General features: G+C 37.5%; 1 protein-coding gene across 2 annotated transcripts in view; it reads left to right on the top strand.

The window, feature by feature from the left end:
• Positions 1-218: 218 nt before the first annotated feature.
• Positions 219-25,836, top strand: part of MAP3K5 (mitogen-activated protein kinase kinase kinase 5) — a 250,131-nt gene continuing 224,513 nt past the window's right edge. Inside the window, exon 1 of one of the 2 annotated variants that reach the window (XM_074309740.1) lies at positions 219-1,731. In XM_074309740.1, the coding sequence (XP_074165841.1) occupies positions 1,251-1,731 (481 nt within the window). In that variant the 5' untranslated portion in view covers positions 219-1,250. The remainder of the gene's footprint in view (positions 1,732-25,836) is intronic. The other variant, XM_074309739.1, reaches the window with a different exon arrangement.

The raw sequence follows: 25,836 nt of genomic DNA on the forward strand, positions 1-25,836 counted from the left end.
AAAACAGGTCGACTTCAAATCTTTCACACGCTACTCCTTGATCTTACGCACAAATCTCGGAGCCAGCCAAGGCCCTCGGCCACCTCGTAGGTTAGCTCCCTTTGAAATCAGGGTCCATGCTTGCGCAACTTACTCAGGCCAGGCAGTCACAACTTAAACCAGTGGCAGAGCTAAACAGGAGCCAGACGGGGGCGCCACGGCCACGGGGACCGTCTCAACTTACACCAACCGTAGCGAAAAACGACTTTCGTAATGGCAAAAGAGACTTTGTACCAGCTCCCCGCTTTCAGAAGTAAGTGAGGGCTTGCATACTAAGTCTGTTCCGAGATCGGTGGCCGGCTGCATGGTGAGAACCGGAGGAGCACGCCTCTGCTGAGCCCCAGTTCTGCGGGTCGGCCACCGATGACCGGCAGCAAGTGAGAGCACGGTCGCCTTCACCTCGCCGGAGGGTTTCCCAGCAGTGCCCGCCCCCGGGGCTGGCCCCACACTCTCCCGGCTCCGGCAGAGGGGCGGGAAGAAGGCTGCGGGGACTTGCGGCTGGATGAAATCGCTCGCCTTCAGCCCTGCTGGTCGGTGCTTAGACGAGGCGGCCGCAGCGATCGGAAGAGAAAAGAGGGAAGAGGAGGAGGAGGAAGCTGCCGTAGACTAGGGAGGCGGATCCTGTTGGCCTCGGGTGTGCGTGTACAGCACTCCGCGATTTCTTCCTCCCCCCGGCCCCCCCCCCGCCGCGGTACGGTGCCAGCCAGGTGGCTCTCCCTGAGCCGGAGGAAAGCCCCGCGGTCCCCAGAGAGCGCGCCACGGAGAGGAGAGCGCGCGCCCCGGAGCAGCTGGCGTTGCGTTATGCTGTCAGTGGCGCACGGAGTCTCCGGAGCTTAGCGCCGCTTGGCAGCCTGGCGGCTCAGGTTTATTAAGAGCCCAGCCAGCCCTAGACAAGGAGGAAGCGCTTTCCCCCCCACCCGCCTAACAGCGTGTCCCTGCACCGCTTCTACCCCGAGCCCCGCAGCGAGCGAGAAACACGGCCACGGAGGCGCCCAGGAGGGGAGACGCGCCGCCGGCCAGCGGCGTCCCTCCGGGAGAAAGGGCACCGGAGAAGAGGCGGCGCCGCGGGGGAGGCGGCGGCGGCGAGGGTGCTGCGCGAGATGGCAGCTGCCTAGCCCGGCGGGCGCGGAGCAGCCCCGAGCTGTGGCTCGCGAGACGGGGGCGGCTGGGCGGTGGACCCCACGGCGACCGCCGCGGAGCCCCTGGAAGAGATGAGCGCCGAGGACGGCGAGGGCATCACTTTCCCCGTGCCCCCGTTTAGCCCCCCGGGCTTCTGCACCTTCCCGGAGGGCGGCTGCAGCCGAAGGGGCGGAGCGGCTGCAGCCGCTGCTCCGGGCGAGGGGAGTCAGTTCCCACCACCGCCCCCACCCGCCGGTAGCTTCTGGAACGTGGAAGGCAGTGGCGCCTCTGTCACCTGCACCGGGGGCATCTCGGCTGCTGCAGTCGCGAGCGGGGCTCCGAGCGCCCCCCGAAGTCGGGGCAACTCGACCGGCGCTGGCGGTGGCAGTCGGAGAACCACGGTGGCTTACGTGATTAACGAAGCCAGCCAGGGGCAGCTGGTGGTAGCCGAGAGCGAGGCCCTGCAGTGCCTGAGGGAGGCGTGCGAGGCGGTGGGCGCTGCGCTGGAGACCCTGCATTTTGGCAAACTGGACTTCGGGGAAACCGCGGTTCTGGATCGTTTCTACAACGCAGGTAGGCGAGATGAGTGCACTTCCTGAAGCTCTTCTACCTTCTTGTTGGGTGTTTGCCCTTCCCTCCCCTCCCCCACTTTTTTTTTCTTGACTTGAGCGCTCCCCTCTTATCGCTATCTCTCCATGGAGAGAGTGCCCAATGGGCTGTTAACATATTGCATGTGGCTTCCCTGGGAATGCGTGTAAGAGATCTCCTTTTCCTCTCTTCCCGGACCACTCTAGGGTCCTGAAGTTGATGAGCCCTGGATTTCGCATTTAGTCTTTTCCGCTCCCCTCTGCCCCTATCTTTTGAGCTGAGCTATTTCTAAGAATACCTGCTCGTACTTTTAGCTAACGATCCTTCCTCTCGTCACCCTTTCTCCTCACTAGATGTTGGGTATCTCATTTAGTTCTGAGTACGAGATTAGAATAAGTTTCATAGATTTCCAACCAGGGTACGTACATTTTGTACCTAAAGACTGAATTTTCTACCCAGTCTCATTTTACCTTAAGTTTTGATGACTGTATTTCAGCCACCCCACTTATTTGCATTTTCCAAGTTTGTTCTCTAGGACAGGAATGATACAGTAACAAACACAAGTTCTCTATTGTCCTTGTAACATTGTTGGAGAGAAAGAAGCCGGTGTTTTGGCAAACGGTGTGTGTTGCATTGTAGAACATTTGTCAATATACACGTTGTTTAAAACGTTAATGACTGTCTGGAGAGCTCAGATGAATTGAGCCATAGGTAATTAAAGCAGTTGCTAGCATAATCCCTTCCAAAAATAATTTTATTGTACTGTTCTAACACCTGCTACAGTAGTTTGAGAGTTGGGGAATTTGTTTAGTGACTGAAGCAATTTGCCATCTCTTGACGGATAAACTGAAATATTCACACTATTTTCAAGAATGTGCATATGAAATTAACCTCCTGTGGCCTTTTGAACATCATTACACTGACAAGCATGTAAAGCCATACGTTTGCATTAATATAACTGTGGGTTAAAATCTGATTAAAGCAATTTCAGTGCAGTAAGCATCTAGAAGATGTGCTTATATAAAAGGCTTTTGATTCTTGTCTTGTTTTTAGGCCTGTGTTTCCATTCAGCCTCTTCAAAACACCTGAAGGTTGCTTATGTCAGTGTTGGAATTCAGCCATGGCTGATGTCTCAATAGTTCAAAAATAAGGAAAAGTGCTTCATGTTTGGAAAGACAGGCTAAACAAAACTAAGTCTTTCTGGTTTGGTATTTGTTAAAAGTACAGGCCTATATAGCTGAACATACATTATTGCTAGTTATCTAAGTTACATAAACCTTGAAAAAAGCACCTAACTTATTTGGAGTACACAATGTGGGAAATAGTAAAAAAAAAAAAAAAAAAAAAAAAAAAAAAAAAAAAAAGTAACTAAAATACTGCAAATCAGAAAGATTTTCTTTGCTATATTTAGCTTTATTGCATTATTAGATGATTTACAAAAGTTCCTGCTCTATACCCTTTGGTAGCATAACTCCTAAACTACTTGGAAATATGGTTTTAATAAGACTATTTTTTTCTACTTATGTTTTACCACATTCTGATTGATGGCTATTGTTGCTAAATATAAGAAACTGTATACATTGGCTCATAGATCCGTTTTTTTTTTTTTTTTCTTCCCCAATCCAAAATGTATTTGAAGTAGAATCTAACACTATTTCAATGGGAAATTGTTCTCATAGTTGCAACTGGGGATGTTAGGTATGTATTATAAATGGTTAGATTATATCTTTACTTAATTATAGATTATACCTTTATCTCATAGATCTCATTTGACAGTGGAAATAGGCTCAGAGAAGGTAAAAGGATGTACCCAAGGTGGCACAGGTAGTAAATGGTAGACTTGAATAAATGATAGAATAATCCACTCTAGTGTTTGAAAATATCAGATTTCTTTAACTTGAAAGTTGAATTTGCACCTCTAAACAAGTCCAGAAAAGACAATGTGATGGCAGTCATTATTAATATAGTGCTAATTATAACTTTGAAATATTTATATGAAAGTGCAAACATATATTATCTTAGAGGAACAGTGGCCATATTTTATGAAATGGATTGGGAGCTTCATGTTTTGAAAAATTGAGAGAAAATTAATGGATTTCCTTTTTGCTTGTACTAGTACATTTTGTAAATTTAGGAACTGATTTAAAAAAATACTTACTTTTCCCTATGTGAATATTATTTAACTATTCTAATGGACTTTTTTTTTTTTTTTTGGTCATTTTAGGTCAGTTTGTATAAGGTTTTTTGTTTGTTTTTTAGCTATTAAACTTGTGTTATAATTTTTAGAGGTACAATTTTTACTTTTTTTGGAACAAGTATCACTTTACAGGGGTCGTTTCTACTCTTTCCCAATATCTTCCTTGCCAGAATTTAAAGTTCTTTCATCATTATTTCCTTTCTTAGCTTTTATGTTGAAACTTCTGCTATATTATTAGTTTCATGGAAATTCTCCATATTTACGTATTTAAGAAAACATTATTAAAGGGACAAGAAATACCATGGTAACAAACATTTTATTCAGTAGAATTCAGTGAATTGTAAAAAATGTCATAGTTTTTCCTTATACATGATGATGTTTAATTTACAGATGGGTTGTATCCTAAATTATTCAAAAGAGATTTATCCCATGGCTAACCTGCTATGTACAGAGTATTGTGCTATGCCTTGAGGAAATAAAATGTTTAAAAGTAATCACCTTGTCCTCTTGTGCCTTTTAAGTGTTTATAATTGGTTTCTAGAATTTTTTTCAAATTTCTTTTTCAAATTTTGAATTCATTTGCCAATTGAAAGAATGTTATAAATGGTAAACTCATTTCTAAGGAAGACAATTCAACCAATAATAACCAATAATAGTTTAACCAATATTCGAAGTATAAAATTTAATACTGTTTCTATGAAAAATTGTTCTAACTTGGCAAGCTAGGAACATATTATCCCTTATCTCACCTCCATCCTAAGCAGGATTTCCCTGGCTCTATGCTACATACAGGTCATGGCTTCCTTTGACTAGGCTGAGGATCTCAGGAGAGTGATGGTTGGGATGTGGAAGGGATCGGAGCTAAGATGGGAGGAGAATTATGGTAGGAAGGTTGGAATAATAACCACAAACTGACAGATGCATCATTTCCCCCCTTTACGGCTTCCTCTTGTAATTCAAAGAACCACCCAATATAAATTTATTGGTATATTTTCTACTCTACACTGCCATTCTCTTTTCCATTCTTTTCTGTAGTGAGTTTCAAGAATTCAATCACTAGCTTTCATTTATGTTGTTGCCGTAGTTCAGTCATGTCCTACTTTTTGTGATCCCATTTGGGGTTTTCCTGGCAAAGATATTGGAGTAGTTGGACATTTCCTTCTCCAGCTTTTGACAGATGAGGAAAACGGGAATAAGTGACTTGCTCAGGGTCCCACAGCTAGTATGTATATGAGACCAGATTTGAACACAAGAAGGTGAGTCTTCTTGACTCTAAGCCCAGCATTCTATCCACCATGCCACCTACCTGATCTCATTTATTATTAATGCTAGCTAATTGCTTCTAATCATGGCCTTACTCCTCCCCTGGCCTTCGGCTGAATAGGAATTCTTTATCTTCTCTTACCTGAAGCAAGCATATGTTGCTTTTGTCTTTGGGTTTTTTTTGTTTGTTTGTTTTTGTTGTTTGTTTTCTCTGACCAGCACTTTTTGACTTCAGTGTCTTCCATTTGTATGTTCCCTTCTGACGAACAGGTTACAAGCCATCCCTCCCACTTCTTCAGAGTTTATATTTGAATATAATTCTCCTGATAAAAGTGATCCCTTATGTTGGAATATCAATGGAGTTATTAGCCCTTGATTTTCTAGGATATTTCTAACTTTTTCTGTAGAAGGAACTTCTACATTTAGACTATTTTAGAATTTTTTGTATTTGAATCCCTTGCCATCTCTACCTTTTTTTTTTTTTTTTTACTCTTCTAGTGTTACTTTAATAGAAGGAAAAACCCAGAATAGTAGAATAGATTATCAAAGGAGAGCAGAAGTCCATTTGTCAGAGTTCAAGGAAACATTGTTGGCATTGTACATGCCAGGCTTTCCTTATTGGTCTGACTTCGCTTCTTTACACATAAGTAGCTGAATAGAGTAGCTGAATAATATTTAGTGAATTTATGAATGTATGAGATTTTGAGTTTTATGAATTTATGAAATTTGTGAATTTCATCTTGAAAAGGAGCTTAAAGATGTTATTTATTTTATATATGAGAATACTGAGGCCCAGAGAGCCTAAGTGACAGAGATAACATTTGAACCTAGGCCGTTGTACTCCAAATCCAGCGCTTTCTCCTTTTCTTCTGTCTCTTCCACTATCTAGATGTGATGTACTTGCCCATCTAATCTAATGCCACAGATAGGAAATAGAGGGACAAGGATCATGGCTGGGGAGGTGGCATGAAATGTAGAAGACTTAGGCTACAATGTGAGTTCTGTTGGTTTGGGGAGAAAAGGAAGAGTGATTTTCAGAAAATTCAGGGATATTAAAGAAGCAAATTTTATTTGTGTGTTTTAAAGTATATTTGTTTTTGTTTGGTGATATCTGACTCTTTGTGGTCCCATTTGTAGTTTTCTTGGCAAAGATACTGAAATGGTTTAGTATTTCCTTCTCTAGTTCATTTGACAGATGAGGAAATTGAGGCAAAGAGGGTGAAATGATTTATCCAGGGTCACACAACAAGTAAGGTGTCTGTCTGAAGCAAAATTCAAACTCAGGAAAATGAGTCTTTTTGACTCCAGGCCCAACACTCTATCCATTGTGCTTAGCTGTCCTGGTATATAGTTATATCTATTTAAAGCACATAGTTATATATTAATTATTCCAATAGCTAAAATGGTCTCCTAGTCTTTAATTATGTTTGTTGTTGGGGATGGGGAGGAGGACTGCTGAATTTGGAATCTGACAATTGAGTTTGAATTCCAGATTTTGCTACTCCAATTCCAGGTTCAAGTCGCATACATTTTCTCAGTTTTCCTTTTCTGTAAAACATTAAGATAAGATTAAATAGCTTTTAATTGCCCTCCTATTCCTAAATCTAGGGTGCTATAATACTTTAGTAACCTACCTGTTCATATATATATATATATGGAATGCATTACCTATATTTGAGAAAGATGAATTTATCTTGAAGGGACAAAGAAGATTTTAACCTGGGGAATAGGAAATTTGAGGCCTGTCTTCAAGTATCTGAATGGTTTCTTGTGAATTAAATTTGTTCATCATCATTTAGAACAGTGGAGATTGGGCATTTGTAACTAGATGAGAGAAAAACCTTCATTTGTTGTGATTGTGATGTGTGTGTGTGTGTGTGTGTGCGTGTGTGTGTGCATGTATATCTATATATAGGTATATGTATGTGTACACATCTTTGTACTATGGAAGAAGTTTTTTGTAATTACTGGCTATTTAAAGTTCTTTAATATTGTCTATAGTGTTTTGGAGGGGCTTCCTGAGGATTAGGTCCAGGGCTGTATTGAAAGGTAGTGAGTTTCCCATCACTCAAGGTCTCCAAATAGAAACTACATGATCATTTTTGAAAGCTAAGTGAGAGTTTCTTTTCAGATATATGTTAGATAAAACATAAGAGCCTTTCCAAATTGGAGTTTCTGTGCTCTGAAAATATAAGTGAATGTTTAGCTTCTATCAAGGTTAAATTAGGGAAAAAGAGAAAAAAAAAACACCGTGAAACATAATTATGTAAGGTGAATCTCTAGTTATGATACTGACACATTAGTCTCTCTCCTTAATTGCTAAGATTTACTACTTTCTTCCCTTTGCTGGAGATATTGATATTGTAATTTATCACATTTTCAGATTATTATAGAAGGAGAAGAACAGAAACTGGTTTATAGGATCATGTTTATTCTAGAACCTTTTTTAATGAGAGAAGGTGAACATTTAAATCTATTTAACTTTGTTCTTAATTAGTAACAACTTTGTGAACAGCAACAACCAAAGATCCATCCAAGTCAGTATGTGGTCATTTCCTTGGAGGACAAGGGGAAGAATGAGAAAGTATAAGTATCAAAAGAAAATTTAATATATTAAAGTTATAACATGGTTGAATTAAGCACTATTTAATAGATAGAGTGTGCTATAAACATTGCACAAAATAGCAAACATTTATGTTAAAAACTAGATTTTTTTTCCTGCCACGGTAATTAATCATTTTATTGAAAAACATCACCACTGTGATTCATGCAGGAAGGAAATTATATTCCTTGCTACAAATGTTTGTAAAAAGATCTGTGGTCTTTCTCAGTCTGTGACACACTTATGACCTCTTTAGAACTCAGAAGGGGGTAAGATTGGTAAAGGATATCAGGATGCTGTAAATTCCTACCTCTAACTGCATTATTCCTGTGTCTAGATATCTGTTCTCCATTTTCTCTCTACTTTGGACCACATCTCTATACCTCTATGCTCTACTATAAGTAGAAGACACATTCTTCTGTGTTACTGGGTACATTTAAAGTATTGGAATATTATAAACTAGGTCTTTGGACAATCGCTGCTGAGGGAGATCATGTCCCAAAGGCCAAGTGACTTACTCATCAACTTGTGAACACTGGGAAGTGAGTAATTGGCAGCTGGGTCAGTAGAAGGTATGAGATGTTAATTAGGCACATGCAGTGTTAGTCTTTTTAACTCTTCCAATGGGGAGAGCAAAAGTCTGCCAGGAACTGGAACTTGATAAGAAGTGAGAGCTCTGAAACTGGAAAAGGCAGTCCGTTCTGAGCAGTGGGGGAAAAATTCCTAGTGATGGGCTGGCTCCAGGATGTAAAATGTGCAGCCATTTAGAACTAAGGATGAAGTCTAATTAGTGGTGAAAGAACTGAGCTTTACTCAAAGCTGGGATCTCTATATCCTTTAGTGATCTGTGGACAGTTGTCAGTGCTCTTTCTACTTGGGAGGAGGGGAGGGGACAATGAATGTTTTTGCCTTAACCATAGCATTTCCTTCACTTTAATTTTTTTTTTTTTTAAACCTCACCATTATTCAAAAAAAAGGCCATATAAGAATGTCAGGTGAGTCCATGACACACACAAACTTAAGAACTCTATCTAAAAGAAGAACCAGTTTTATCTGTAACTAAGCTTCTGGCCTAAACTGGAGATTCATGTAGTGGTAAGAATTGTTTTTGTTGTTCAGTCTTGTCCAGTTGGATAAGACTCCAAGGACAAAGTCCCTAGGGTTTTCTTGGCAAAGACACTAGAGTGATTTGCTATTTCCTTCTTCAAGGGGCAAGAATAGAATTTACTATTTCCCTTCCTATATTCAAAGCCAAATTGGCCTACTTACTATGCTGTGGACTGATCATTCCATTTCCCATCCCTGTGTATCTTCATAGGCTATTGTCCAGGTTTGGAATATACTCCTTCAATCAGTCAATAAACATTTATTAAGCACTTACTAAATACCAAGAATGTTCTGTCACTTTTATCCCTTAGAAGCCATAATTTGCTTCAAGGCTCAACTTGCATATTATCCCGTAGTTAGGTTCCCCCTACTTTTCGTCTTACATCTTTATGTTATCTCCCTCCTAAAATTATCCTGTACATCTTTGAAAGCTGCAGAGAACAATGGAGAGAGTGTTAGATTTATAGTCAGTGAATCTGGTCAAATTCCACTTCTGCCATTAAAAGTATCTGGGTAAATCACTGAACCTCAAGTAAGGAAGAATTTTGCCCCAAATATTTCCCATCTGTATGACCTTGGGCAAATCTTGTCTCAGTTTCTTTAATTGTAAAATGGGAATAAAAATAGCACTTCAATCCCAGAGTCTTTGTGCTGATCAAATGTGACAATATTGGCAAAATATTAGCATTGTTTTGGCACACAATAGGAGTTTAATAAATGCTTGTTTCCTCCATTGCCTGCTCTGCCTTTCCTTTCCCTGTCCTGCCCTTTCCCCCTTTTCCTTTCTCCTTCTTTCCCTCCCTGCTTTCTTTTCTTCTTTCCTTTATCTGTATGACTTTTGGAAAAATGTTCCAGTTTTCACCATTTCTATAAAATGGGGTTAATAATAACATGTGTTGAGATTGAGAATCAAAAAAATATATATTTTTTTTATTTAATAGTTTTTATTTACCAGATATATGCATGGGTAATTTTACAACATTGACAATTGCCAAACCTTTTGTTCTAATTTTTCCCTCCTTCCCCCCTCCCCCAGATGGCAAATTGACCAATACATGTTCAGTATGTTAAAGTATAAATTAAATACAATATATGCATACATGTCCAAACAGTTATTTTGCTGTACAAAAAGAATCGGCCTTTGAAATAGTGTACAATTAGTCTGTGAAGGAAATCAAAAATGCAGGTGGGATTGGGAATTCTATATAATGGTTCATCGTCATCTCCAAGAGTTCTTTTGCTGGGTGTAGCTGGTTCAGTTCATTACTGCTCTATTGGAACTGATTTGGTTCATCTCATTGTTGAGAGGGCCACATCCATCAGAATTGATCATCATACAATATTGTTGTTGAGGTATATAATGATCTCCTGGTCCTGCTCATTTCACTCAGCATCAGTTCATGTAAGTCTCTCCAGGCCTTTCTGAAATCATCCTGTTGGTCATTTCTTATAGAACAATAATATTCTATAATATTCATATACCACAATTTATTCAGCCATTCTCCAATTGATGGGCATCCACTCAATTTCTAGTTTCTGGCCACTGCAAAGAGGGCTACCGCAAACATTCTTGCACATACAGGTCCCTTTCCCTTCTTTAAAATCTCTTTGGGATATAAGCCCCGTAGCAACACTGCTGGGTCAAAGGGTATGCACAGTTTGATAACTTTTTGAGCATAGTTCCAAATCGCTCTCCAGAATGGCTAGATGTATTCACAACTCCACCAACAATGTATCAGTGTCCCTGTTTTCCCACATTCCCTCCAACATTATGCATTATCTTTCCCTGTCATTCTAGCCAATCTGACAGGTGTGTGGTGGTATCTCAGAGTTGTCTTAATTTGCATTTCTTTGATTAATAATGACTTGTTGCAGTGGTCCTCAAACTTTTTAAATAGGGGGCCAGTTCACTGTCCCTCAGACTATTGGAGGGCCAGACTATAGTAAAAACAAAAGCTCACACTCTGTCTCCGCCCCTCAGCCTATTTGCCATAACCCAGTGGGCCGTGTAAACATCCTCAGCAGGCCGCATCTGGCCCATGGGCCGTAGTTTGAGAACCCCTGATTTGGAGCATCTTTAAGTGAAATAAAATGTAAAGCACTTCACAAATAGTAGAGTGCTGCAAATACTAATTATTCTTAACTTATTGTATTATTTATAGTATTTTTTTTTTTTTTTTGTCATTTATAGCATCCTTGGGCTTCAGTTTCCCTACCTCTAAAATTAGGGGGCTGAACCGGAAGACCTAAGAGATTGTTTCCAGCTTTCTAAGTATTCTTTCTACCTCGTCTCTTCCCCATTCACTTAAAGGCCTCACTAATTTTTCTAAAGAACAGGTTTGACAATGTCAGTCCTGCACAGGGTGAGCTCCAGTGGCTTCCTGTTCTCTCTAGTGTTAAAAATAACCTGGCCCTTCCGACTTTCCGATCTTCCTGTAGTCTATAGCCCTCCATGCACTCTCATTCAGTTACTTGATTGCTTGTAATTTCTGGACCACTAAAAACTCCATTTCCTCTCGCCATATCTTTGTACTGATTGCTCACATTCCTGAAAAGCTCTCTCCTTTGAAATTACATCCTGTACACTCCATAAATCTTCTACATAGTTAGTTGATTATATGTTTGTATATATTTATATATGCATAATACATATGTGTACAACACTCAACATATATAAGAGCTCCTTGAGAGTGGGGACTGTTTTTACCTTTGTTCCTATTCCTAAAACTTATCCCAGAGCACGGCATCTAACAAACACTTAATAAATGCTTGTTGACTGATTGATTTCGCCAATTACTCCCTGCGCCAATGTGGCCCCTTTGGAATTGAACCTGTCCTCCATAATGACAACCACAACCACAATAGCAGTTAAGAATTGTGTCTGACAGTGAATGCATCATTCAGTTTCCTCCATCAACCTTTCCTTTCCCCTTTTTTCCTTTCTTACCTCTGCAGAGAAGCAAGGTACCCCATAATTCTTTGGTATAGATTTTTAACTTTATCTGTTTTTCCATTGAATTAAAGGGAGAGACAGGTATGAATAGAAGAAAAAGAGGGAAAAAACCCTTTTTAGGGAATGGGTTTTGGGGCTCAGCTATGAAAATGGTCCTTGGTTTTTCAAAGGTGTTTCTGAATAATCACCATCCTCATTCTTCACTTTCTCTGAGTTGAAAAAAAAGTAGCAAAAGACAAGACACCCAGGATGTTGTGACATATCAAGATATAAATAAATTGCCAGAATGTGCTGGTTGAGAAACATTCTTGAAGAGGACCATGATATCAGGGAAGTGATGCTATGACATGCAAGTGAATTGGATTTAAGTTAGGGAGGGGCAAGATCAGCTATCTTACTTTCTCTTCCAGAGCCATCTGGATCCAGTGGCAAAATACAGATCAAGATCACTGTATATAAGAGCTAATGAGACCAGGATCAGGGTTTTGATTTTCTCCTATCACCCTCTTAGCAAATATCTGCTGTAGTGGCTCAGATTGTATATAGCCCTAGTCAGCTGGTTTCCAGATTTACAACTTTGTTAATTAATCAAGGGGATGAAATGAGAGTAGAAGGGTCAACACAACATCTTCAAGCATTGTCCTGCCAAAGCTGAGAATAGGAGTAGGCAAGATAGGAAGCTTCTTAGATAAAAATGTGTAGCAGAAAGGAAGAAACATTTTTTCTTCTTTTTTAAGGCATTGATGCGAAGTTGTTTTTATATTAGCAGGACTATATTTCTTCTCTCACTTTTATTTGCTTCTTCCTCATCCTATTATTGATTCATTTCTCAGTTGGGTCTCTCTCATTGTCTCAATAGATTTCTCTGTTCTGTAAAATAGTAGCAAAGAATCTTTAATTTTCTCTCTATTTTCTATCCCGAAGCCCCAAACTAGAAACAGCACTCTGGCAAACAACTTACTATTAGAGCTGTATGACCTTAGAGAAATTCCTTAACCTCTCTGTCCCTTAATTTCTTCTGTGAAATGAAAGGGATGGACTATGTCTTTTTCTTCCATGGATATATGCCCTTTTCATTCAATTATTATATTACAAATGTGGTTTTAATAAATAGACAAACTAGCAAAAGTTAAGTACATATAAGTATGCATATATGTATATAAGTATAACATATATATGTATATGTGTGTGTGTATATATATATATATATATATATATATATATATATATATATATATATATATATATATATACTAGCCTTTATATATATATATATATATTTAAAGAGAGATAGATTAAGTATATACATATTTTATATATATACATATACATATATATTGAAAGAGAGAGAGGGAGGGAGGGAGGAAGGGAGACTCAACATTAAAAAAAAAGGAAAATGAAAAGATGTAGGAGGGAACTCGGGGAAGAAAAATTGTCTACATGTTAGGTAATCTAGGCATGTACAGGACAAGCCCCCTCATAAGGAATAGTTTCAGACTTTTAAGGTACTCCAAGGAGAAAAGGGAGTTAGTTATAAGGTTACTACCTTGGAATATGTAATCCAAAGTTTCATTCATCCAGCTTCTTTATCCATGTCCTCATTAATGTGCTCTCGTTGTTCATTCATTTCAATTGTGTCTGACTGTGATATGGTTTGGGTTTTTCTTGGCAAAGATACTGGAGTGGTTTACCATTTCCTTCTTACTCATTTTACAGATGAGGAAACTGAGGTAAAAGGATTAAGTGACTTGTCCAGAGTCACAGAGCTACTGAGTGTCTAAGGCCAGATTTGAAGTCAGAAAGATGGTTCTACCTGACTCTAGACCTGGCATTCTAGCCACTGTGCCACCTAGCTGCAACTTGATGTGTCCAAGCAGCCTCAGTCCTGGAATGCTGGCTCCTCTTTGTGAAGGCTGCTCCATGTGGCTTTCAATTTGGCTTTCAGTTCTTGTGAGTCTTACCAGGAATAATTCCTCTTTTGAGTCTTTCTCTTAAAAACACTTACCTAATTTTTATATATCAACTGTGGGAATGTGGAGTGTTATTCCTAATCTTATGGTGTTGCTTCCTTTTTGCCCTCATGGGACCTCATAAAGGGATCTTGTGGCAGTGAGCTATTTTTAGTTAGTTTGATATCTCATTTTGATATCTCATCATCTGACCCCCTTTTCCATGGTTAGGATTGTGAAAGACGTTTTTCTTTCTTTCTTTTTTTCTTTCCTTTTTTTGGTCAAGATCTCTGATTTCATTCATAGTGAGGAAATCTTTTCTGTCACTACTAACTGGTGACTTCTCTGCAGTTTATAGTTTTAGAGTGGCACCTGGAGTACCAAGAGGTTATATGACTTGCTTAGGTTCACACAGTTAGTAATGGATAGAACCCAGGCCTTTCCAACTACAAGATATGATAGACTCTCCATTCAATATGCCATGCTACCCCTCTTTTTATTTATTCTTTAAGACCCTACACATTTTTAATGGCAGAAAATTCTGATCTCTTTGGATTACAAGTACTTTGTAACAGATCAGGTGAGGTTACATTTTAGATTCGACTCACTCTCAAGTGGACAGTAACATTCAAGTGATGCAATTTTAAAATCTTGTTAGCATAAATGCCTTATCTTGGCTCAAAAGTGTTTTGTTTCTAGAAGCTTGATAAAACTTTCTCTGTGTGTGTGTGTGTCTGTCTGTCTATCTGTCTGTCTCAGTCTCTGTCTCTCTGTCTTTATATGGAGAGTAACCAGAAGAGCATTTTCTTTGAGAAATTTACAATCTAGTTGTTAAGAAGGAAAAAAAAAAAGCAAAACTTTTAAAGAAAAATCTGGATTTGCAATTAGAATACTGTAGAAGCTTCCAGTATGAAAACCCCTTTTACTGATGAAGACTAGAAACTACCCTGTAATATGACCTTTTTTGTTTGTTTTGGAGGATTTTTTTTGGTATTAACATTTCTATTTAAAGTTTTGTGTTTTCCTCATTTGTAAAGTGAAGGGTTTGGAGTAGACAATCTCTAAATGAGCTCTGAAGTGAGCTCTGAAATCTGATGAATCTAGACTTTCCTTTTTTCCTTCCTAATCCAAATCCCAATGTTAGAAGTGGTTGCCTTCAATTTCTTTTTGATTTGCAAAGCATGTTATTATTTTTCTGATTTCTTAGTACTCTTCAAATTGTACATTTGCTCATGAAACTCCATTGCTTCTTGTATTGTGATATCTGGAAACTGGGAAAATTAGACAATCAAAACTTGAATCATCTACTAGATCTTTAATGGAGCAAGTCATTGAAGAAATTATTTGACTTAAAAAAAAAAAAAAAAGAAGAACCTAAAGCCACAATTTTATAAAAATTTGTAACATAATTAGAAGCTTTGGAGTCTACATAAATATATTGTATATCTATGTAAATGATAATTTTTTTCCTTCAATAATTTAAATTTCCTAAAACTGGCATTAGATCTTCTAAGATTGTCTAAGAATATTTGCATGAAGAGATAGTTTGAGATGTGGATAAAATATTACTGGACTTGGTGCCAGGAATACCTGGGTTCCAATGCTGCCTTTGACATTTACATTGTGACCTTAGGCAATTCATTTCTCTGAGTCAGTTTCCTCAACTTTAAAATGGTTATGACACTTGTATTAGTTACTGCATAAAGTTGTTTTGATGAGAGTACCCTGTCAGTATGAATTTTTAATATTGTTCCATGAACTTATTTCAAGAAAAGTAAAGAACACCATTGACTTGGTAATAGTTTAACCTTAAGAAAATGGAATTTTATGATTGCAATCCTATTTCCTAGAATGCATTGACTATGAAAATTTGGGAAAGGTAGGAGTTAGTTTTAAACCATGGTTATTTTGGGGGGGGGGGGGCGGGAGCAAGTTGGTTTTAAAATCGCTCACGCTGATCTTTTTAGCTGTGCAATAAAATGCATTTTTTCAGTTATTATAATAACATTTGCATGTGCAATGAAATGTGTTTTTTCCCCCAGTGCACCCAATAAATATTTGTTAGGGAGGCTTGGGGTCCAGTTTCCTTGTCAAGACCCTATAGAAGTTGGAGAACAGTGTTCTAACTTGCACATGAGTTAGGACATGCCTATTTAACTTGAATTTCTTGCCAAGAAACTCAGCATTGCCAGAATCTTGTTCACCTAAATTGCATTTGATCATTGGAAAACCCAAAACAGAAATAGACAAGAAATGCTTGCTTACAATCTTGTGTTGTTCCAGAAGCTTCTGTTTTCAGAAGCTTTTGTGTAGAAAAAAAAAAACTGTAGAAAATTTATTGTCATCAAATAAGAACTATTCACTGATTGACTCTACTTGATATTAGGGGAATAATTAGGGGAAGACTCTTGCTTGTTTACATTATTCCTAAGATCTGAAAATTAAGATCTTTAGCATTATGAGCTCTTTGCACAGTCCATATTAGTTGTTCTGTATAATTAACACTCAATAACTGAAGAACATTTACTCTGGAAAAGTTAGTAGGTAAGAATTATAGTGTGGCCAGTATTTTCCAAATTGTAATGCTTATCAAGTATAAATGTTTATTTTGGTTATTTGATTGCATTGTGGGTGAGGAGTGGACCCAAAAGATAATAGTAAATGTATTTTTTTCAAAAGTTCTGAAAAGTTTAGATGCAAAGTTGGAAGAGTTATTATAGTTAGGTATATTTAATGCATTGTGAAAAATCTGAACTCTAATTAACAGTTATAAATATTTTAATGAAAATAATTGTTAATCAGTGACAAAATCAGAACTTATGAAAAGATGAAATTTATATTTCTTTGGTTTATAATCCTTTTACATAATGTCATTTACTATGGCAAAAATATATCATTTTGTGCTGGAGAATTTGTACATCCCTGAGTATGTTATCACACTTATAGACAATCTAGCTTCACAGATGTGTGTTCCCATAGGGTCTTTTAGCAGTTTGGTTATGAAATAACTACCCACCTTGATCAGATATTCCGTGCATGACATTTTGAAATGGAAATTAATAGTATAGAGATATTGCTATTTTTCCTCCCTGTAATTAATTGAATATATTTTGTAGAACCCCACAGATTGCCATCTAATTTTGAGACTTTCAATTCATACTTTACAATACCTGAGTCATGTGGGGTTCTAAGAACCTCTCTTCCTTTATTCCTGCTGCCTTGATCTGTTCTTGAATGTCAGAGTTCTTTTGGGCTTCTTGAAGAGGAAAGAGTAGCAGTTGCTGAAGAGGAAGTTCCCCATAAAGTGTCTAGGCACACTGACCAATTTGATCTGGCAAAGTTACCAGTCTTATGTCAGCTATTAAGACCATCATTAACATGAAAAGAAAATGAATGTTGAATACTTACTAATGAAAGTAATTCAGGTATTCAACTATGGAGACATGGTCTTTGTTAATGATTACATTATATATTAACAAGAGTAGTTCAGATATGTAACTATGGAGGCATGGTTGTATCAGTGATTAATGAATGGAAAGAAAAATGTTTCATATCCCAACAATTACATTCAGTTTTGATATTCTCCAGTAGAAGAGAGATGATGAACCAGGACCATTGTTCTCTGTTGATGTTTTTCCCTTCTTTCCCTTTCCCTCCCTCTCTTCCTCTTCTTTCTCTCCCTTTCCCCTTTTCCCCCTTTCCTTCCCTTCTTTCCATTTTCCTATCTTTTCTTTCCCTTCCTTTCCCTTTCCACCCTCTCATTTCCTTGACTCTTTTACTGCTCATCCCTTTTCATTTTTTTTTCTTTTTCTTTTTTTCTGAGGCTGGGGTTAAGTGACTTGCCCAGGGTCACACAGCTAGGAAGTGTTTAAGTTTCTGAGACCACATTTGAACTCCGGTGCTGGTGCTCTATCCACTGCGCCACCTAGCTGCCCCCCAACCTTTTCATTTCTAATGTTTCTCAGGAGACTTTATCCAATTAGAATCTATGCCTTCAAGTTGGCACAATCCTTATGTCCAGGCACCAGGTAGCCAGGGGCTTGTGGACAACCTGAATCTGTTCTGAAAGTGAATATTACTGGTCTGGAAAAGCTTTGCTAGCTCCCAGTTAAATGTATGTAACCTAAAACAATCACCCCAAAACTTATATTTTATTTTGTAATATATTATTAGATTCCTACCTAATAGGTTTTTTCATAATAATCTTTTCTTTTTACAATATTAAAATTAATACATTGTCCCTAAGTGAATACTGATAATAAAAATTCTCATCTCTATAATACTTCAATCCTTACGAACTGCTTTCTCACAATAGCCCTTTGAAATAGATAATAGGAATATTTCTACACCTTTTTGTAGGAGATGCCTTAGAGATGGAAAGTACCTTATCTATAGACACAGAAAATACATATTGGAGCTGAGATTGGAACTCAGTTTTCTGGCTTATGATATTCTTTTTTCTGAACCTCATTGTTTCATTAAAGGGGAAGCACACTGGAATATGGGGACACAGTAAATGGGGAACAGCCAGTCTATGGAGTAAAATTTTGGTCTTGGATAATGTGCAAAGTAGATTAAAAAGTATTTGAGAATTGACTATGTTTTATTTGGAAGCTCTAGTATCTTCTGTAGAATTGTTTTTCTTTGATTTATATTCTTTGATGACTTTTTCTCACATCTTATTATCTTTAATTTTATTTAATCTAGTTTTTAATACCTTAGCAGTAATAAAGGAACTAACTACTGGTCTTCATCTTTTGTTCCATAAAGGCTTTATCCTTTTGGATTGGCTTGATGTGGTAGCTCTGTTCAATGATTAAATCCATTTGTTCTGACAAGACTTTATACAGAAATTTTATGATCTGATTTTCTTTTCTTATTGGTACTGAACCTGATTTGACCTCAGGACACCTGAACGTTTCAATTCCAGGTCCCACTCATATTTCTGATCTGGAATGGCCAGAGGCATGGCAGTCCCATAAACAAATCAGTTGTGTTCACCCAGATGGTATTATCAGGTTGTGATAGAGGTAGATCTGTTTAGTGAAAAGAGCTTGGGTCTGGGATGCACAAGACATGGATTTTAATCTTAAAATCTTGTCTTACTTAGCTGGGCAGCTAGGAGTACCAGATGGGGAGTCAGGAAAACCTGAGTTCAAATTAGCTGCAGACTCTTACTAGTTGTGTTATCCTAAGCAAGTCATTTACTAATCCATCTGCCTCAGTTTCTGTTAAATAGAGATAATAATATCATCAGCTTCCCAGAGTTGTGAGGATAAAATAACATCCCTAAAGCACTTTATAAACCTTAATGTACTATATAAATGCTATAAAATAATATCATTATTATTATTATTTGTGTTTGTTGTCTGTTCTCTGAAGTTAGACAATTTATAAAGAATAGAGTGACCTTAAAGACTTTGCAAATTTCAAAACACCACACAAATAGTAGATATTATCAATATAATTTATTGCAATTTTAATGCAAATTTATTGCAAAAATTGCTAATGTAGTTTTGGGAAGGAAATTACTTTCTGCATTAGGAGGGGAAATAACTTCAAGGAGCAGGGAGATGGTAGTCTCATACTCTGCCCTCTTCAGACATGATCTGGAGTATGGCTTTCAGTTGAGCATGGTTCTGGAATGACATTAATGAGTTAGATAACAACCAGAGGGCAACTAACCAATAAGGTGAAGGACCATTCTTTGAAGTTAGATATAACGAGTAATTACTTTGTGGAGATAATTTTATTTAGGAAGCAATATTTCCTGTTACCTCTTAAAGTCCCTTTATTTGGAGATATTGGGGAAAAGTTTAGAACTGAGAGGTGTTCAAGAGTTCAGTTCAGGATCAATGTGTAAGTTGTTGGAATCTTTGTCATCATGTTTCAGCTTAGAGAATGGATCAGACAAGGAAAGACAGTCATGTAGTCTTTCATAAAGTCTCTAGGTGCTAGTCTCTGATTTGGTCTCCTGCTGGTCCAAAAGTTAAAAGTCCAATTTTTTACTCATGTTAGATGCCAAACTTCTATTGACCATACAACAAGTCTTTGATAATTTCCTTTGCAAGGCAGATAAGTTTCCCATTAACCTCACAGAAAACTATAATCAGTTCTTGAGCCATATGTTATGCCTAATATGTTGTCATCATGGAAATTCCTTCCTGACTCCAGCAGATTGCACACTTAGAATGCAAACATGAGATTAATGTGCTTTATCATTGGCTCCAAATCATGATAAAAATGTTTCTTTTCTCCCATTCAACAAACAATGACTAAGCAACTCTCCCGTGCAACAGAGCATAACTAACACTCTGCAGATTGGGATTTAAAACTTTGATAAGATTCCTCACTTTCCATCATGGAACTTCTAGCCCACTTTTGCTTCTCCTTTGAAGATTTGAAGTTCCACTTTAAAATGTCATGTGATCATGTATCAGTGATGTATGAACATTAAGTTTCCAGTGTAGTAAACCAGGGATCTGTGCGTGGTCTTGTGATATTTAATCTCTTTATCAGTGAGTTGGATCCAGACATGGATAGCATGCTGATCAAATTTTCAGATAGCACAGAGCTGGAGAGAGTAACTGACAAGATCCAAAAGGACCTTGATAAGCTAGATCATTGGGCTGAACACTAAAGAAGATAAAATTCACTAAAGATTAAAATAAAGTCTGTACATGGGTATAAAAAGCTTCACAAATATAAGATGAGAATCATAGAGAGAAGATTTTCTGAAAGAGGTCTAGGAGTTTTAGGGAAACGAAAGCTCAATATGAATAAGTGATGAACAGGATGCAGCAGCTAAAAAAAATTGCTAATGTAGTTTTGGGAAGGAAATTACTTTCTGCATTAGGAGGGAAATAACTTCAAGGAATAGGGAGTCTCATATACTCTGCCCTCTTCAGACATGATCTGGAATATGGCTTTCATTTGAGTGCCATGGCTCTGGAATGACATTAATGGGTTAGATAATGGGTTGGTTAGAGGGTAACCAACCCATAAGATGAAGGGCCTTATCTTGGGGGCTGATTGAAGGAACTGGAGTGTTTAGCCTGGAGAAGAGAATTAATAATAGCTGTCTAGAATCTGAAGGTGTGTCTAGTGTCTAGTTGTTCTATTTGACCCCATAGGGCAGAACCTGGAGCAATCTGTCAGTGAGCAAGACTCACTGTGGATCAGGCACTATGCTAAATGCCAGGGATACAAAGAAAGGCAAAAGACAAGGCCTGCCTTGGAAGAGTTTGTAATCTGAAGGACCAAAGCCAGGACATTTCAGAGGCCATTTTAAGCTTCGTATCAGGAAAGACTTCCTAATAGCCAGCCTCAAGTAGAATGAATGAAATGGCTAAATAGAAGGTGGATCCTCCCTCTTTAGAGGTCTTTAAGCAGAGACTGAATGAACTTCAGTTAGTAGTTATAGGAGGAATTCCTTTTGTGTGTAGGTAGAACTGGTTGGTTGATAGAAGTCCTTTCCCAAGTCCTCAAATACTTATGAATCTGTGTTTTGTTTTGTTTTGTTTTGTTTTGTTTTTAAGTCAACTTCAATTCTTTTACCACTCTAAAATTGTATAATAATTCAAATCCATAAAGATGAATCTGAGGCACTGTGAGATCTTGGCCATCAAAGGATTTAGTCTTGTCTGGAAATTTTTTCCTGTAAAAAGTGCAGGATAAAGAGAATTTAAGTTTGGCCTTGAAATGGTGGTTGGGGTAAAAGGAAAGGTGGATCAGCTAGATTTTTTTTTTTTTGGCCAACCAGATAGTTATGTATTTATTAAATCTTCTAATGATCTTAAAAACCAAATAGTGGAATTGTCATTACTTTTTTTCCTCTGACAAAATTTTCACATTTACTATGAAAATGCTAGAGATTTGGTCCTAATAAATATAACATCCCTCTGAATATTTAAAAAATTTAAAATAGAAAGTTACAGGTAATTGAATACAGATATTTTTCCAGGTTATTATTCTTTCTCAATACTATTATTACTAATATGACTATGATTACTTAGCATTTAACTATTTGTGACTATTTAGCAATTTAATGGTTGCAAAGGACTTTAAGCATATTATCTCTTTTTATCTTCATGGTAACATGGTGAGGAAGGTGTTATTATTTTCTCCATTTTACAGAACAGAAAACTGAACAGCCTTTTTTAGCCTCATTGTGACCAACAAACCCTCTATCTCTTTGTGAAATCATTCCATGGCTTACCTCTACTCTGTATACTTAACTACTAATTCAACTATGTACATTGCCTCCTTGTCCTATCATGACAAGATAAACACAAAACCTAAACTCTGGGTTACTTCAATCCAAAGGACCTCCTCTCTGATAGCTACTTCTATAGATAGATAGATAGATAGATAGATAGATAGATAGATAGATAGATAGATAATGTTTTTCTTTGTATTTGAGTTTAGCATAATGCTTGGTACATAGGGTTTAATAAATGCTTTTTTTCATTCATTCATTCTACTGGGTTTTCACTGCAGCAAGGCAGTCCTTTAATTCTTTGCTGCCCAGAGTTGCTGCCCCAAATCATTTTCTTGTTTCAATTTTCCTTGCACACTTATCCTCAACCTTCCCAGAAGCAAGCTTTCCTATGTTTTTTACTGAGCTCTTTGCCATGAGCTCCTTATTCTCCCTTATTTTCTATCTTGATGGCTCTTGGTATCTTCTATTCTTTTTTCCTTTTCTCCTTTCTCTAATGAACAAGTAGCCCTTTTCCTCAGCAAGTCATATCCCTTTATCTGTGCCCTTTATCCCTTCCTCTCCCATCTTTTTTGATAGCTTCTCCCACAACCATTTTTTTTCTATCTAAGTTTTTTTCCTCATCTACTGGTTCCTTTCTTGCTACCTTCTTGTGTCCTTAAATAGCCTCATCCATAAACTCCTCTCACTTTACCATACAACACAATATTTCTTATGCCAAGTCAACAAGCATTTATTCAGTTTAGCAGACGGCAGTCTAGACTCCTAGAAAAAGCTCTCTACTTTTGCTTTCACTTCTCCTCTCATTTTTCAACTTCTTGAAATCTGGTTTCTGACCTCTTCTCTAGAAAGAAACTTCTCTTTCTAAAGTTACCAGTGTCTTGATTCTCAGGTCCAGTGACCACTTCTCAGTTCTCATCCTTCTTGACTTTTCTGCTGATCATCCACTTCTCTTGGATTTTCTTGGACTTCTATGATACTATTCTTTCTTGGTTTTCCTCTCACCTTTTCAGTCACACTTCTATTACCTTTGCTGGATTAATAATTATGTTCTTTTGTAAGGGGCTGAAACTCTTGAGTCAATGCACTGGGGTAAGACAATCGAGCACTTGAGGCTAATTACTAATTGAACAATATTCTATAAGAATATGCTTGGAAAATGGCCCTTCCCACTATCTTGTGCTGGCCCAATCATTTGGTATATACAAAGAATTGTGGGAGGGACTAGGAGGTGCAGGGAGACTAGCCAGGGCCAAAGAGGTGGTGAGGTCGCAGTGATCCTACCCTTAACTTCTACCGCTAAAGACCTAGAATAAAGACTTTTGCTTATCCTGCCTCCGTAACACTGTTGCCACATTCTCTCTCTTCATGTTTTTCTTTCTTGAGCTCTCTTCTCTCTGTTATTATTCACTCATTCTTTTTGGGGGTTTTCTGGACAAGGACACTGGAGTGGTTTGCTATTCTCTTGTCTAGCTCATTTTACAGATGAGGAAACCGAGGCACATGAGGTCACTTAACCTTGCCCAAAGTCGCACAGCTAGCAAGTGTTTGAAGCTGGATTTGAACTTGGGAAGATGGAGTCTTTCTAACTCTAAGCCATCTAGCTTATACCATCTAGCTGTTCTCTTAAAATTTCACTCTCTCAGTTTCTTAGGATCTCTTTTTTCCTTCAAAGGCACATGTTAAGTAATATCTTCTGCATGAAACATTTTCTGATATTCCCTAATGACTACTATCCTCCCTCACAAACAATATTTTATTTATTTTGTGTTTAACTACTTTCAATTAGCATTTATTATCTTTATAGTTATTTTGTATGTGTTCATACATGTATTTGTTGTCCTTTCTTCAATTAGAATCCTTTTATAAATAGATTATTTTATTCCCTATATTTGCACATTCAGCATCTAGAGTAAGTATTGAAGAAATGCTCAGAAACTGATCAACTTTCATAGTCTCAACTGCGTTCTTTTATGTAGATAACTCTTAGAGCCCTAGTCTTTCTCCTGAGCTCCAGTTACCAAGTTCTTTTGGATATTTCTATATCAATACCTGATGGGCATCTTAATCTTACCATGGCTTGAAGTCAGGAGGACTCATCTTCCTGGGTTTAAATCCAACTTCAAATTTCTGGGGCGAGTCACTTAGCTCTGTTTGTCTCAGTTTCATCATCTGTCAAATGAGCTGGAGAAGAAAATGGCAAACCATTTCAGTATCTTTGCCAAGAAAACCTCAAGTGAAGTCTCAAAGAGTTGAACACGATTAGAAAATGATTGAACAATAACAAAATAGAAACTTTTTAATTTTTCATTTAAAGTCCACAATGAGGTGTCATCACTAAGCTTTTTGAACATTGCTTTTCTTCATGCATTCTGTAGTCAAGCCAAATTTGCTTTTTTTTTTTTTTTTTTTTTTTTTTTTTTGTCCTTCAATCATGTTGCTCCAATACCTGTAGCTTAAAATGTTCTCCCTCTTCCCTTCTACTTCTTAGTCTCTTATCTTCTTTAAATTCAATTTAAGCCACCCCATCCAGAGAGAGAGCTTTGGATACTGAATATGGATTAAAACATATTATTTGCTTCCTTGTGTTTTTTTCCCTTTGGTCTTGTTTTTCTTGTACAACATGACAATTGTGGAAATATGTTTAAAAGTGTTGTACATGTATAACATACTGGATTGCTTGCAGTCTTGGAGAGGGGGAATGAAAGGGAGGGGGGGAGAAATATTTTGGGACACAAAATCTTACAAAAATAAATGTTAAACTGGCTTCACATATATTTGAAAAAATACAATTTTGTTAAGAAAAATAATTCAGTGCAGGTATCATCTAGTAGTAAGCAAAAGCTTTGGAAATTACATTTGCTTTACGAATTACAAATTATATTATGTCTTTGCTTATGTTGTTCCCCTCTTTGAGGATAGAAACTTTAATGTTTTTCTTTGTATTTCTAGTATCTAACATTAATATCTGGCACATAGTTTGGAGCTCCATAAAAAATTCTTAAGTGAAAGACTGAGGGCATTTAGAGAAATCTGAAAAAGAATTTAATTTATACTTTAACATATTTAACATGTATTGGTCAACCTGTCATCTGGGGGAGGGGAAAAATTGGAACAAAAGGTTTTGCAATTATCAATGTTGTAAAATTACCCACGCATATATCTGGTAAATAAAAACTATAATTAAGAAAAATCTGAACAAGACTGTGGTCTTTTTAACCTTTTAGATCAGGGCTTCTTAAACAGGGGTCCACAGATGCCCAAGGAATCTCTATATCCAGCAAGATAAAATTGCATCTTTATTTTCATTTATTTCTAATTGATATGTAGCATGTCCTTCAATTATGAATTAAGAAAATAAACCATTATTTTGAAAAGGTTTCACTAAATGGTTAGAGAGGCTCATGGCACACTAAAAAAGTAGTCATTCCTGTTCTAGATTTTTAGCTATGTTATACATTAATAGTGAATGCCTCTTTTGACTGGTAAAGGTGACAGACTTTTAGAAAGAAAAAAAAATTGTGTGTTTGGCTATTTTGTTTGAATCTTAAAAGCAAATTTCACTACCATAGCAACTATAACAGGTCTGTGATCCTCCACATAGGCATGCCTGCCACTGTATGACCTGTGTTCTCACCATATCTTCTCATTTCTTGGTTATCTTGTCCTTGGGCATTCTGTCATTGTTTTAGAGATAAAGGTACCATCTATTTTCCCTTATTCTCATTTTTATCCACTATCTTCTTTTTTTTGATGCACTTGTCCTTGAAAATACTTTTGTCAGTTCACTGTTTGTTCATG

This window comes from Sminthopsis crassicaudata, chromosome 4 (assembly GCF_048593235.1).
Source record: "Sminthopsis crassicaudata isolate SCR6 chromosome 4, ASM4859323v1, whole genome shotgun sequence".
NCBI lineage: Eukaryota > Metazoa > Chordata > Mammalia > Dasyuromorphia > Dasyuridae > Sminthopsis > Sminthopsis crassicaudata.